The sequence below is a fragment of the Ranitomeya variabilis genome, chromosome 2, assembly GCF_051348905.1.
Source record: "Ranitomeya variabilis isolate aRanVar5 chromosome 2, aRanVar5.hap1, whole genome shotgun sequence".
Classification (NCBI taxonomy): domain Eukaryota; kingdom Metazoa; phylum Chordata; class Amphibia; order Anura; family Dendrobatidae; genus Ranitomeya; species Ranitomeya variabilis.
This window is the reverse complement of record NC_135233.1, coordinates 738,829,312-738,845,349: the sequence shown is the minus strand read 5'-3', so window position 1 is coordinate 738,845,349 and position 16,038 is coordinate 738,829,312. Positions and strand designations below refer to the sequence as shown.

Below are 16,038 nucleotides of genomic sequence, written 5' to 3'. Positions count from 1 at the left end.
TTGTCCATCTTAAATGTGTCCCAGTCGTACCTGGCAGTAGTCAATATCTTTGCCTTCTTTGTCTTTGTAAACAACACTGCCTGCGTCCCTGCATGGCTTCTCATCCCCCACCATGCAGGGAGACTGACTTACTAATCACCACTTACCATGCTGTAAGCTACTTGTCCTCTACTTGCTGTGCATGTTTAGGGCGCACACGTGGGCACTTCCTAGTCCTTAGACAGTGTGTGGGCTCCTAATGTGTCAATTGCTGGGAGGCACTTAGTATTTAAGGCGCCTCCATCTGTTGGGAGGCTCCTGAGCAACATTCTCCTTTAGTGTTTGTGCAACTGCTACGCTGCCAGGTCATGTCCTGTTTCTGTGTCTGAACTCTGAACCTGCTTCCCCGGGCCTGTATGCTCCAGGCCTGAACTCTGAACCAGCACCTGTATCTGATCTTGTCTGAACCTGATTCCCTGTGTCTGTATGCCCAGACCTGTACCCCGAATCTGTACCCGTGTCTGGTCTAGTCTGAATTAAGAACTATCCTAGAACCTATTTGTATCTAATTCTGGATACTTCCCTAAAGCTGCAGTGTCTGAACCAGTACCTATCTCTAAACCTACAGTATCTCAACCAGTATCTATCTCTAAACCTGCAGTGTCTGAACCAGTACTTATCTCTAAACATGAGTTTATGCACCAGTACCCGTCTGCTGTGCAACATTAGTGATCTGTGTGTACACTTACTACTTCATTGTAAGTACCTTGTATGAATCTGGTCCTGTCTGTGTGTATTTGTTCTGTGTGCACCTGACCCTGTCTGCTCTATGTGAACCTGCTCTTGCCTGTTCTGAGGGAATTTGAGGTTGCTTGCCTGTCTGTATCTGTGGTTCCTTGCCTGTTCGCATCTGTGGTTCCCTGCTTGTCCACATCTGTAGTTCCTTGCCTGTACGTATCTGCAGTTACCTGCCTGCATCTGCAGTTCCGTGCCTGTCCGCACCCGCATATTCCTGCGTGTCCGCACCTGCAGATTCCTGCCTGTCCGCACCCGCAGATTCCTGCCTGTCCACAACTGCCTTCCGTACCTGTCCTCACCTTTGGTTCTGTATCTGTCCACACCTGTGGATCCGTACCTGTTCACACCTGAGGCTCTGTACCTGTCCACTCCTTTGGTTCCCTACCTGACTGCACCTGCGGTTCCCTGCCTGTCTGCACTTGTGGTTCCCAGTCTGTTGGCACCTGCAGACTGGAACCTTTCCTGCCTATGACCTAGTTCTTCCTGAAGCTGTTCCTGTCCTTTCACTCTGAACTGGGTCCTACCCGTGTCTGTATATCAGCACCTGCCTGCATGTATATCAACCTCGTCTACCAGCACATGCCTGCCAGTTTATCAGCCATGAACGCCTGCACACCTGCCAATATATCAGCTGTACCGCTAGCATCTGCCTGCCTGTATACCAGCCATGACTGCCTGTACTCGCCTGCCTGTACATCATCTGTACCTGCCAGCACCCATCTGTATACCAGCCGTGGTTGCCAGAATCCGAGCACTGTCCTGGAGTAGCACCTGGTGTCCATCTGGAGCCAAGTCTATCCCCACCACCAGGGGCTCTAGCAAAGAGTCAAGTGTTCACTTAGCCATGCCCCTCCAGGCTCTCCTTGTTCCACAGCGAACCACGTGCGCCTCCAGTACCCGTAACAGTCTTGAGTAGCAGTCCCATTTTCGAGATTTCCATCTTGACACTCCATAATAAGTCCTTCATTCCATCTATTCTTGTTGTTAGTAATGTTGTATCGTCTGCATATTTAAGATTGTTGATGATTCGTCCAGCAATTTTGATTCCTTCTTATTTCTTCCTTTTCTTTCTTCCTTTTCTTTCTTCGTCCTTCTTTTCATGATATGCTTTACTTAACTAAAACCACAAGGATATGTTCATATGTTATTGCAGCATTTTTTCTGTTTGTGTTTTCGTGTCTAACAAATAATGCTTATTCCTGTACTAGCAAAGAAGTGAGATTTCTAAAATCTCATTCACATACTGTGTTTTTTTTTTAGCTGCGTAGCTTTTTTTAAAATCCGCAGCATGTCAATTCTTTCATAAGTTTCGTAGCGTTTTCCATCTACTCAAATGAATAAAAAAATGCAAGGAAAAAAACTGAAAAAGCAAATGTATTTTATACAAAGTTTTTCCTGCCTCTGGTTTTGGGCGCAGCAAAAATGTTGGCTGTGAGCTAAAAATCTCTTCTTTCTTCCCTTCTGTTAGTAGTAATCATATTGTTTTGCATTGTTTTGTATTATAAAAACTTGAAAAAAAATTCAGTTTGAAAAAAAAAAATCTCTTCAAAGTTCCTTTAAAATCCAGAATGACATGTCTGAGGTTTAACCTGATTTCTGTCGCATATACCCAGTGGCTGTCTGAGCAGAACATGAATTCCAAGTAAGAGGGACTGAGTCCAAAATCCCTGCCTCCTTTGAATGACTAGACAGGTCAAGCTGCAATGCTAGCCAGTGGCTGCAAAGTCACTTCTATGGCACACCTCCCATCCTTCAGTGTCTGATGACAGGCTGTAGAGCCTGGTAACCTGAGCCTTTGTGAAGACTCCTCCTTTAGCAGCAGCTGATGATCACACATGCCTTGTGCCTTCCCTGGTGCACGGCACAAACACTTATGTATAGAGACAAAACAGAAGAGCAGAGGAAACCTGTCCACAGCTCATCACCAGATTTAGCTCTTGTCCTTCTCAGGCTTCCTATGCATAGATACATCCCAGGCGAGAGGTCCAGAACAACTGTGCTGTCATAACATAGACCAGGACACTTGTTTAAGGGTGCAACCGGTTGGATAATGGCATTTACCTGATGGCTGCAGAGTGCTAACATCTAAGACTCAAGTCATAATGGATCAATACAACATCTGGGCATTTGGAGACCTTGTTTATTAGTGACGTATTCCTCGTTCCATCGTGGAAGCTACTTTGTGCTGGTGTTGGAATAAGTCATACCTGTTTTTGGACTTGACATATTATTCTTAGACGCTGCTTGTCTCCTCAGCTGGATTGTTTAATACTTTTTGAACTTGTAAACCCTTTGTTTTACGCGACCGCATTAATTTTTTATTGAAGTATTTAATCTGCTGGTGTGGCATTAGTAGTCACAATGGAGAAGGAAAAGAAAAGCCGTAGCTTTCGAAAACTGGGAAAGTTCTTTAAGAGCAAGTCTGGAGATCCTGAGAAAGGAACTGATGAAGTCCAGACAAGAGAGGAACAGCTAGACCCTGGATATGAAGCCATTGTTAAGGAGTCACCTGCATCTGAGGAGCACATCTTACATGTGGATGCTCACATGGAGACAAAAAGAAAACCATTTGGCAGCTGGAGGCACAAAAAGAAAAATCGTAATTCTTTGGCGATGTCCCCACCTACATCTCCAGGTTCATCTAATTCTAGTGATAGGTAAGTCCTTGGGCTTGGCGAAGGCATGTTCAGTTCATTCTGTGCACCTGTAACCAGTGTGGTCCTGGAATGCCAAGGGTCTACTACCAGTAATGTTGGTTCTGAGTGACCACTGCTCAGCTACATGCAGATATACCTGACCCCTATTCACAAATTTATCTATTCTTCTATATAATAATAAACTTGGTATTTTATACAATGATTGATGAGATGCTACCTTTGTCTGTACATAGTAGATCAATTGTATTGTGCCTACTACGTCTGTTTATATTGTGAGAGTGGGGCTCACTTCTGCATAGGGGCCCACCTGGGGATTCTCCTGCTCACCTGTGGGCCAGTCTGAGTTTGCCTGTATATACAAGATAATAAAATAATGGTCTCTTGTGGTTTAGATATAGGTAGCTATATAGTGAGTAATGTTGGTAGAAGTTAGTCCAGAAAATATATTTATTATTACAGTTCCATGGAGTTGATTTCTCCAATGTAGTGATGGGTGTACAAAGAAGTATTGTAATCACATGACATTCCTGGTGACAGCATCATACAATGAGTATGGGAGAATTCCTGATACACTTGAATGATTTTTGGTATTTTACAATCTACAATTGCTGACATGTCCTGGAGCTTTAGTTGAGAAGCTAAGACTTTCACAATACGTGAGGATGATTAAATCATGTTTACTGATACATACGAAAGATTATCGAAGAATGTTATTTTCTTCTATCCTTATCAGTCACTTACGATTCTGCTGTTTACTTAGATTTAAAGGAGTCAAGGAAAACTGTGAGGGCATATAACAATTTCACAAAACAAGGCCTGCCCCTTGCCATTTGCCGCTTTTGCAAAAGATGGGTGCCATAGTTTAGACTGTTTGGTAAAGGCAGCGACTGCCAAAATGTAAACAGTGGCAGGTTCAATAGAAAAGCTTGGTGAAGCAACGTGTGACCTGACAGTGGCCTGACAGCAACAGGCTTCCAAACCTTTACCTGCCTGTATAACCGCCTGCTGCTCGTTCTTGGCATGCTGGCACATTTCGGAAGTAGTGTTGCTTAGTTAACCTCTATAATTGGCACACCAACGAGCGAGTGTGTAAACACAATAGCCGCCATTCTCAGCCACGTGTTGTGAATATAAACACCGCTTATACAAACTAATATAAATGAAGGCAATGATGGAGTCAGTGTTTTCCTTTATCTACAATTATAGGTCACAAATATAAGGTGTTATCCAAGCAAGCTCTGGTGCTAACCAAGTGTCGTTCACATGCTCAAATAATATATTCGAGTCCCTGCGGCTGTCTATCAGGCAACCCCTGCAGGTGTTGCGGCAGTCTATCTGCACTCATTGAACAAACATTTTGCTAATCAGATGCTTGCCGGCTTACTTAGATAGATCGATAGTCACAATCAAGCGTTCCTAAGAACTGTCATTCCCTGATTATTGGCCTGTTTAAATGGACCTTAAGATCAATGCCAATCTTCATTATGTTCATATCATTAAAACAAGCTATCGACAAAGGAATACCGACATTATCACAGACATTGTTATCACTGTCCCCATCGGGGCTCACAATCTAGATTCCCTAACAGTATGTCTTTGGAGGGTGGGAGGAAACCGGAGATTCCGGAGGAAACCCACGCAAACAGGGGAGAACATACAAACTCCTTGCAGATGTTGTCCTTGATGGTATACTAACTGAATGGTCAATTCTCCACTGCTGCCTAAATTAGATATCATTTTCCATGCCTCTACTATTCGAAATACTCATCACTTGTCAATTAGGCCCTGCCATAGCTGCCAGTACTGTGTAGATAATGTTTTCTTTCTGACATTGGCACTTTAGTTAGGTTGGTGTTATTGTATAGACAGGAACAGCACAATAACTATTGCAGGGGCGGATGTACCATTGGTGCAACCAGTACAGCCGCACAGAGGACCACAAGGTTAAGGAACCCATTTCCACCCCCAAAGCAGGTGAGATTGAGCAATATGATGAACTGTTGGACTGCAATTGTTTTAGCACAGGGTCCTTCTTTTGTCTGTGTCCGGTCCTATATTATTTGATGCGTACGTACTATTACATCCAAAAAAATGGGACAAATATTTGCATGGACATTATGTTTTAGGAGAACTTGCAGCAGAATTTCTATGTCTGCTTCTAGTGCATACTCCACTCTCCTCTCTCCATAGAACTTTACGAGCACCACTGCCATCTCCATCTCAGTAATGGGAAAATCTGTATTGACTGCAGTTAATACCCTTGAATTATGAGTAGAAGATCAGTCCAGAAAGAGAAAGAAACAGATTTCTTTATCTTTATATTAAATTTTTTTTTATTTTTGTGTCTATTATCAATTTATGAAAAAATAAAAGCAATGGTTACACTTCCATCCCTTTTACAAGGCCAATAATCGGCAAATTCGAAGCAATGTAAACCTACCACTAATCACCAGAAGAAGGAGCAAAACAGTTATTCAGATTATTGGATTTTTATGTCTGCATGAGTATCGTCATCATCATCAGCGGCAGTACATCGTTTCTTGTAAATAGGTGAAGTGCTGACTATATCATGTAGTGTTTGGCACAATTCATGATGATATAACAGTTAGGTATTGTTAGGGCAAGGTTTCCAATTGAAAATATTTATCTGCCTCTTTGTCTATTTTGTTCTATTACCTCTTTTACACCAGCTTGTAAATCAAGTACTCAAGATAATATATGCTGTACATACATCTGGTAAAGGAATTCCATAATATACATTATGCTAGTTGTCAACTAGCATAAAGGACGTTTTGGTCTAAAAACAATCAGACCTTCTTCAGAAACTGATATTAAATATAAAAAAGTGTTAATAAGAAATAAATGCAGGATTTATATACATAGTATAAATAGTAAGCAACATCTACAATATTATGATAATTATAATTCTATAAACATCTACATACCCTTGGAGAAATCAGACAGGGTGGACAGCAGTGTGAGCAGCCTCTTCTTACCTCAGCACTCCTGGTGTCTCAGATATTAGATCAGAAAGACAGGGTAGACAGCAGTGTGAGCAGCCTCTTCTTACCTCAGCACTCCTGGCATCTCCGATATTAGATCAGAATGACAGAGTGGACAGCAGTGTGAGTAGTCTCTTCTTACCTCAGCACTCCTGGTATCTCCGATATTAGATCAGAAAGACAGGGTAGACAGCAGTGTGAGCAGCCTCTTCTTACCTCAGCACTCCTGGCATCTCCGATATTAGATCAGAATGACAGAGTGGACAGCAGTGTGAGTAGCCTCTTCTTACCTCAGCACTCCTGGTGTCTCAGATATTAGATCAGAAAGACAGGGTAGACAGCAGTGTGAGCAGCCTCTTCTTACCTCAGCACTCCTGGCATCTCCGATATTAGATCAGAATGACAGAGTGGATAGCAGTGTGAGTAGCCTCTTCTTACCTCAGCACTCCTGGTGTCTCAGATATTAGATCAGAAAGACAGGGTAGACAGCAGTGTGAGCAGCCTCTTCTTACCTCAGCACTCCTGGCATCTCCGATATTAGATCAGAATGACAGAGTGGACAGCAGTGTGAATAGTCTCTTCTTACCTGTTGTCTCCAATGTTAGATCAAAAAGACAGGGTAGACAGCAGTGTAAGCAGCCTCTTCTTACCTCAGCACTCCTGGCATCTCCGATATTAGATCAGAAAGACAGAGTGGATAGCAGTGTGAATAGTCTCTTCTTACCTGTTATCTCCAATGTTAGATCAAAAAGACAGGGTAGACAGCAGTGTGAGCAGCCTTTTCTTACCTCAGCACTCCTGGTATCTCCGATATTAGATCAGAAAGACAGAGTGGACAGCAGTGTGAGCAGCCTCTTCTTACCTTAGTGCTTCTGGTATCTCCAGTATTAGAACAGAGAGACATGGTAGACAGCAGAGTGAGTGAGCTTTTGTTACCTCAGCACTCCTGGTATTTCCAGGACTAGATCAGAATGGCAAGATTGACAGCAGTGTGACCAGCCTCTTTTTATTTCAGTATGCCTGATATCTCCATTATTATAACCGATTACCCACTAGGAGCACATCTTACACATGAAGGAGGGGGACAGAGCTTCTACCACCAATTGTCATCGCCTATCTCAGTGTGGTCACTTAAGACAAATTTAACTCATGAATTGTAATATGCAAATAACCTCTTCAGAGAAAAAGAGGACTTAACTCTATAGCGCCACCTGTTGGAAGTAGCGATCCTACAAGTCACAACCAACCCTTTAACGAGTCTTGCAATATGACTTAGGATAAAAGCCAAATCAGTCTCTCAATTCGCAGACACGATGTTTCGGGCTGTTGGCCCTCGTCAGTGCAAAGCATGAGAACTGATTTGGCTAGGTGAGAGGCTCTGGACTGAAGTCATGATTTGAGAACTTTGAGAATAAAAGATCAGTTCAGGAGGAGAAAGAAGCAGATTTTTGTAATCAGATATATCACAAAGTTTCTTATTTTCATGCATACTTTTGATTAATGAAAAAAAATTTAAATGATGGTTAAAGCGCTGCAGTATATGTTGGCGCTATATGAATAAAATTATTATTATTATAATTATTATTATTATTATGGTTACTAGATTCCTTGTATTCAATATTTTGATGCAGGGTCGATCCAAGTTTTTCTGCTGTTTCTTTTATTTTTGGATTTTGCTTTTCAGAGTATGTTCCCACGGTCAGGAAATGCTACAGGTTGGATGCTGTGTACATCCACAGTGTCCAACCCGCAGCGGCCAGATGTTACAGCATAGTAGATGGGATTTGAAGAAATCCCATCTCCACTATGCGTGCAGGGACGCCTCTGGCTTCCTCGCGGAGACGGACATGCGGCGCGTCTTTCGAGACCGCAGCATGTCAATTTATCTTGCAGAGATAAACGCAAGCTGGCCTATTCCATACTGTCACCCCACAAGCTGCCTTTCTCCATAATGTCCGCCACACACTGCTTCTCTCCTTACTGTACTCCATAAACTGCTTCTCTCTATACTGTCCTCTACAAGCTGCACCTCTCCATAATGTCCCCCATAAGCTGCACCTCTCTATGTTTTCCACACACTGCCCCTCTTCATACTCTTCCCCACACACTGCTCCCTCTCTATGCTGTTTTCCCCGGCTGTACCCTTTCCATACTGCCCCCCACATGCTGCTCCCTCTCCATACAGTGCCCCACAAACTGCTCACTCTCCATACTCCAGTCTAAAATAGCAGTCTTTTGTATTCAGCTCCTGTTAAGTGCTTACCTTATCGCCGTTGTTTTCTATCTCTGAGGCACAACTGTGACATCAGCAATGGGATGACGTGACCTCACCACACGCTTGACCTCTGCAGTGCCTCTGTGTGACACAAACACATTTGAATCCAAACAGCAGGAGCCAGCATTTTTCCTGTTTTCTGGACCTGCTGTTCAATGGACAGCTGGCTTTGAGAACTGGCGGAGTTCCACTGGGAGACAGCTAAGACCGCCGCCTGAGGCAAAATCCTCATCTCTCCTCATGGCAGAAGTGGCCCTGACATGTCAATTGAAATGAGTTTGTTTCTCAAATTGAACTGACTGTGGTAGATTAATATCTTTTCTCTTCACAACAGTCAGGAAACCGGTCGAATACTTTCCTTTCTTGTTCTTATAGTTATTTTGCTTCAATTTCTTTTACTTTTTTATTTCTTTCTGCTTCCTCTTCTATCTTTTACTCCTCTCAGATTTTTTCTTATTCTCTTTCTCTCTTCCCTTGTCCATAACTTGGATTTCTAGCTTTCCAGTAATAACAAATTGAAGGTGAAATCACAGTGGGCATTAAGAAGGTGAACATGATATTATGGCTATGTGCACATGTGCATCTCTTGGCAGAAAAAGCAGGTCAAAATGGTTGCTGATTTACTGCGTATTTGATTCGGATTTCTTGTGGATTTCATGCGGATTTGTTGCGGATTGTCATGCGTTTTTTGATGTGCGGATTTGTCTTACTCAATGTATAGTCAATGGGTGCAGAAACACTGCGCTTCCACACAAAGAATTGACATGCTGCGGAAAAAAAACTGCTGCATTTCTGTGCAGAATTTTCTGCAGCATATGCACAGCGGTTTTTGTTTTCCACAGGTTTACATGGTACTGTACACCGCATGGAAAACTGCTGATCCGCAGCGTCAAATCCGCAACGTGTGCACATACCCTATATCTTCCAGAATTCAACACCTCTGAATTTATTTCTCTTTCTACATACTACTTCTGGGGTCAATAATGCACTAGTTGATGATAGACTTATAAACCAAAGACTAAGCGATATTGCATTGTAATACATATTTTTATTTTACTTTTTTATATCCTTTGCTTTAATGTTTTTCATGTAACATTTGGTCTTCATCTTACTTGTACCTACCTTTATGAAATCTTCCAATAAAAACTTTGAAATATAATGGATTGGCAATTGAAATTCCAATGTTCTTCTCTACTCTGACATCATCTGTCGAGGGAGTGTCGGGAGCCCCAATACACATTAGATGGTTGTCTGATTCCGCCAAATTCAGCAGGTACAGCCAGTTCATATCTAATGTGTATGAGGCCTTTACACTGTGATAAGCCCTTGCCTTGACCAAAGCTTTCTCGACTCCACTTTGACTGGCCTCCTGTTAGCATATACCAGCTTTTTGTCTGACTTTTCTACATCTCCTGATTTTGGCCCTGTTAATTAACAGGTAGATGGGTGGGGTGGTTCCAGTTAGCATGTAATAAATGTCCTTGTTTAAAAATTTCTGCAAAGGCAAGCTCTATTACTTACTAAAGAAAGGATAAAGTGAATTCCCAAAAAATAGCAAAATATTTAGAATTGAGAGTCCTTTGGTTCCATAAAGATGCGGTACATTCTGGTATCCTCCATTTTGATACAGGAAAGAGATATATATATATAACCACTGAGATATATATCTTTCCTGTATAAAAAAATAGCAGCAATTCCTTCCCAATCTTCTCCTTTTCTTACAATTAAAGCTGAGAAACATATTTTTTCAGTGATGTCCAAGAGATCAGCCATTTTTCCCGTTCCTCCTATATTATCTTTTAACATTCTTCTGCACACTGGAAATAATTATCTTATCAGTATGTTCTGTAGTGTAGCGGTGTCCACACCGTGCAGTAGTGAGGCAGTGACCTAGGAAAGTTCAAAGCAAACGTGTTTAATGTTCAGAAACTCACACAAAACAAAAAGCACACTGTATCCTCTGGATTGCAGTGTCAAAACAGTCCATATCTGAGACCGGTTGCTGTGAGTCACTGCACCACCATAAACATAAGGATGAATGACCTCGGGGAGATCAAAACATCCAACACTGCGGAGACACCATCACGTGTTTCTCAACGCAAGCAATGAATAGCCAGGTCTTTCACCGGGAAGGAACAACCACGGGAATGGCAGCATCCAATAAAGGAAAACCACCTATGCCAAAAAATGGTATCCATCCACAGACAGCTGTTTCAGGGTATTTGCCCCTCATCAGTGTGGAGTAGGAAACTGGCTATTAGGAGCAGTGCCTAGTGAAAAGGCTATAAACATAAGGATGAATGACCTCGGGGAGATCAAAACATCCCACACTGCGGAGACACCATCACGTGTTTCTCAACGCAGTGATCCAGAACGCTGCCCCCATCCCTTATGGGACATATGCAAATGCATGTAGAAAAGCCGCGGAGACACCATCATGTGTTTCTCAATGCAAGCAATGAATAGCCAGGTCTTTCACTGGGAAGGAACAACCACGGGAAGGGCAGCATCCAATAAAGGAAAACCACCTATGCCAAAACATGGTATCCATCCACAGACAGCTGTTTCAGGGTATTTGCCCCTCATCAGTGTGGAGTAGGAAACAGGCTTTTAGGAGCAATGCCTAGTGAAAAGGCTATAAACATAAGGATGAATGACCTCGGGGAGATCAAAACATCCAACACCGCGGAGACACCATCACATGTTTCTCAACGCAGTGATCCAAAACACTGCCCCCATCCCTTATGGGAAATATGCAAATGCATGTAGAAAAGCCGCGGAGACACCATCACGTGTTTCTCAACGCAAGGCATTCTTTTCTTTTGGCTCTATGTTACCTCACACAATCCGGCTGTTGCAGAGCCACCTGCTCTGCCGTTTGCAAAACAGAGACTGACACACCTAAACCCTTTACTGGAGGATTTTTAAATGGAATCTGTGGCCATAGGCCACTTGCAAGACTCGGCCTGGAGGGGCGAACTGCCCCACTACCATCCTGTAGTTCGCTCCAAAAATAAAAACCCATGCCGGGCTTTCTTAAATCTGCCTTGGGCAAATAGCTTGTCCAAGACCACACTTACTTTTATTCTGCATTGCAACCACAGCTATACCTGTGACTGCAATGCATTCCAGCGGCCTCAATACACTTCTATGCACATCCGATGGGATACATAGCATCCCTCACAAACAATACCCGTCACTGCCTCACAGTTCCTAATGTGTATAAGGAAACTAGAGTCCATATTCACGTGTTAAAGATTCTGTTAGTATTTAGGAAAGGATTCCACTCTTAAAGCTGGCCGTACATTTAAGGTGCTTACCACACATCTAGATACATTCATTAAGGAGTCTAGTTTCCAAAATGGTGTCACCTGTTGGGGGTTTCCACTGTTTAGGCACATCATGGGCTCTCCAAACGCAACATGGCGTCTGCTAATTATACCAGCAAATTTTACATTCAAAAAGTCAAATGGCGCTCCTTCTTTTCCGAGACATGCCGTGAGCCCAAACAGTGGATTTCCCCCACATATGGGTTATCTGCATACTCACAAGAAATTGTACAACAGATTTTAGGGTCAATTTTCAACTGTACTTGTGAAAATAAAAAAATTGGAGCTAAAAGTAAATTTTTGTGTGTAAAATGTGATTTTTTTTTTCATAACTCTACGTTATAAACTTCTGTGAAGCACTTGGGGGTTCAAAGTGCTCACCACACATGTAGTTATATTCCTTACGGTGTCTAGTTTACAATATGGGTCAATTTTATCCTGTTACCCTTGTGAAAATAACAAATTTGGAGCTAAAGTAAAATTTTTGTGAAAAAAAGTGAAATGTTCATTTTTTTCCTTTCAAATTGCATTGGTTCCTGTAAAGCACCGGAGGGGTTAATAAACTTCTTGAATGTGGTTTTGAGCACCTTGAGGGGTGCAGTTTTTTGAATGCTGTCACTGTTGGGTATTTGCTGTCACATAGGCCCCCCAAAGTCACTTCAAATGTGAGGTGGTCCATAAAAAAATGGTTTTATAAATGTTGTTTGGAAAATTAGAAATCGCAAAAATGAAATTATGTTTCCAAAATTGTGCTGATGTTAAGTAGATGTGTTGGAAATGTTATTTATTAACTATTTTGTGTGACATAACTCTGATTTAAGGGCACAAAAATTAAAAGTTTGAAAATTGCTAAATTTTCAACATTTTTGACAAATTTTTATTTTTTTCATAAATAAACTCAAGTAATATCGAAGAAATTTTGCCATTATCATGAAGTACAATATGTCACAAAAACAAAAAATCTCAGAATCAGTGGGATACGTTGAAGCGTTCCAGGGTTATTAAGTGACACTGGTCAGAATTGTGACATTTGGCTTGGTCAAAATTGCATTTGTCACTAACGGGTTAAAGTTCATTATTGCCTCAGATTCCTCATTGAAAAGCTGTGAAATATATCTCTACTGAATTACAATGGGGCTAAACTGCATGTGACTGTCCATGTTAATATGGGGCAAACCTACCCCAGAGCTTCTGACAGGTTTCCTAACAAATGATTTTGGCCGCAGCTCTTTCAGGGAGAACACAGGAATGCTCGGCTGAACCGAGAGTTGCTGTATATGGGGCAGACGGGAGAGATGACTTTCCTTTTCTGTTCCTTTACATTTAGATTGATCTTCAGATCAACATAGCTGTACCTCTGCCCCACCCTGACATTTCCTCTTCTCTTTCCACATCTTCCCCATGGGGGAGCTGGTCTTTTTTCCCCTTTCCTATCCTAGCACTTCCCTGTTACACAAACATAATTGTGTCCAGTTGGCAGAGATCCCTAGCACGGCGTCCTTGCTTTTTTAAGCAACATCCTACTATTTAAATCCATCTTAAATCTGGATGGGATGACTGTTCTTTTTTCATTTTGCCACTTTTCTGTTATGATGTAGCTGTTTATAAATAAATCTGATCTGCAAAGGATTCACTTATCTATGCTTGGCTTCACATCAGTAAGAATCTCAAGGATCCTACTAGTCACATAAAGAAAGTTAAGTTATCACAGCAACAATGGAAAGAATGGAATTGCTAGAGAAGATCTTTTCTCTTGAACCAAGTTTGGAGATCAAAGACTTTCTATCTGACTATTGTTTTACTGCATACTTTATATTTTCAGGTGTAGATAAGAAGTTGCTATATAGCCTTGTTCTCACTAGGTAACAAAGATGTGTCTAAATCCTTTTCTCCTGTGAAGCAGCCTTCAGTACGGTTCCGCAAGACCATTTAGACTACAGTACTAGTAGATTGATAAATAATCGTATTGTGATCTGTAGGATCGCCTGACTCAGATGTAATACGGGAAATTTACCGGCGGCTCTAAACAACGTTCGGTAAATATTTACCTATTGGCTTTCATTTAAAAGCCTACTTATACAGGTAAACCACACAAAACAATGCACACTGAGCAATCTCTAATGTATCATTCTGTACGCATAGCCTGCCATTGTTCTCGGTAGCACAGGTCTTGGTTAAACGGGATGATGTGCTGGCGAGAAAGTTGATTTTTTTTAAATTAAACTTACAAAAATTATTTCACCCTATGAAAAAGCATTTTTCTCATTCATCGGGTGACCGTTAGTAATGAGTGTGTGTGCTCGTTACTCGAGTTTTCCGAGCATGCTCGGGTGTTCTCCGAGTATCTTGGGTGTGTTTGTAGATTATGTCACCGCATCTGCATGATTTGTGGCTGTTAGACAACCTGAACACATGCAGGGATTGCCTGTTTGTTAGGGAATTCCCACATGTATGCAGGCTGTCTAACAGCCACAAATCATGCAGCTGCGGGGACTTGGAAAACTCAAGTATCGAGCACACTCACTCATCACTAGTGACCATCAACCTGTTTACAAGATTATTGTGAAACGAGCGTTCCTAAACACGTCCATTCAGGATAATCTTTTTGTGTGTAAGGGTATGTGCATACTTGAAGTATTTGAAGCAGACATTTCTGTGTTTCTACAATGTTTTTGATGCACTTTTATCCTATATATTTGAATGGGTGAAAAACTGCAAAAACCTTGAAAGAATTGAAAAGCTGTAGATGTGAAACTGCTTCAAATCTGCTAGAAAAAAAAAAGAAAACAGCATGTATATGAGATTACAGAAATTTTTCACTTTGCTGATGCAGTAAAATGCTGCGTTTTTTTCCACAGGAAAGATGCAGTATGTGAACAAGCTCTAAATGGGCCTTAGCTCTCCTTCCATAGACATTAAATCAAAGTTGCATGAACGCTCCGCTTTCGGCAGAATTGGCCAACCAACTAATGTATATGCGGGCTTTCTGACAGCTCTAATGTATATACAGGCCTCCCGACAGCCCTAATGTGTATACAGGCCTTCTGACAGCCCTAATGTGTGTACAGGCCTCCTGACAGCCCTAATGTGTGTACAGGCATTCCGGCAGCCCTAATGTGTATACAGGCCTCCCGACAGCCCTAATGTGTGTACAGGCCTCCCGACAGCCCTAATGTGTATACAGGCCTCCTGACAGCCCTAATGTGTATACAGGCCTCCTGACAGCCCTAATGTGTGTACAGGCCTCCTGACAGCCCTAATGTGTGTACAGGCCTCCTGACAGCCCTAATGTGTGTACAGGCCTCCTGAAAGCCCTAATGTGCAATCAGGCCTCCCAACAGCTATAATGTGTATGCAGGCCTCCCGACAGCCCTAATGTGTATGTGGGCCTCCCAACAGTTCTAATGTGCATACGGGCTTCCCGACAGCCCTAATGTGTATGCCGGCCTCCCGACAACCCTAATGAGCATGCAGGCTCCCCAACAGCCCAAATGTGTATACGGGCTCCCCAACAACCCTAATGTGTATATAGGCTTCCCGACAGCTCTAATGTGTATGCAGGCCTCCCGACAGCTCTAACGTGTATGTGGGCCTCCCGACCGCTCTAACGTGTATACGGGCCTCCCGACAGCTCTAATGTGTATGCTGGCCTCCTGACAGCTCTAATGTGTGTACAGGTCTCTCGACAGCTGTATTTTGTATGCAGGCCTCCTGACAGCTCTGTTGTGTATGTGGCCCTCTTGACAGGCCTCCCGACTGCTCTAATATGTATGCAAGCCTCCCTACAGCCCTAATGTGTATACAGGTCTCCTGACCACTCTAATATGTATACAGGACTCCCGACTGCTCTAATATGTATGCGGGCCTCCCGACAACCCTAATGTGCATGCGGTATTCCCGACAGCCCTAATGTGCATACAGGCTTAACGACAGCTCTAATGTGTATGCAGACTTCCTAACAACACTAATGTGCATACAGGCTTCCTGACGGCTCTAAT

The 16,038-nt window shown here is 42.4% G+C and overlaps 1 protein-coding gene across 1 annotated transcript in view; it reads left to right on the top strand.

The window, feature by feature from the left end:
• Nucleotides 1–2,576: 2,576 nt before the first annotated feature.
• CRYBG1 (crystallin beta-gamma domain containing 1) overlaps nt 2,577–16,038 on the top strand; it is a 481,728-nt gene continuing 468,266 nt past the window's right edge. Inside the window, exon 1 of the mRNA XM_077289625.1 lies at nt 2,577–3,434. Within this exon, the coding sequence (XP_077145740.1) occupies nt 3,139–3,434 (296 nt within the window). The 5' untranslated portion in view covers nt 2,577–3,138. The remainder of the gene's footprint in view (nt 3,435–16,038) is intronic.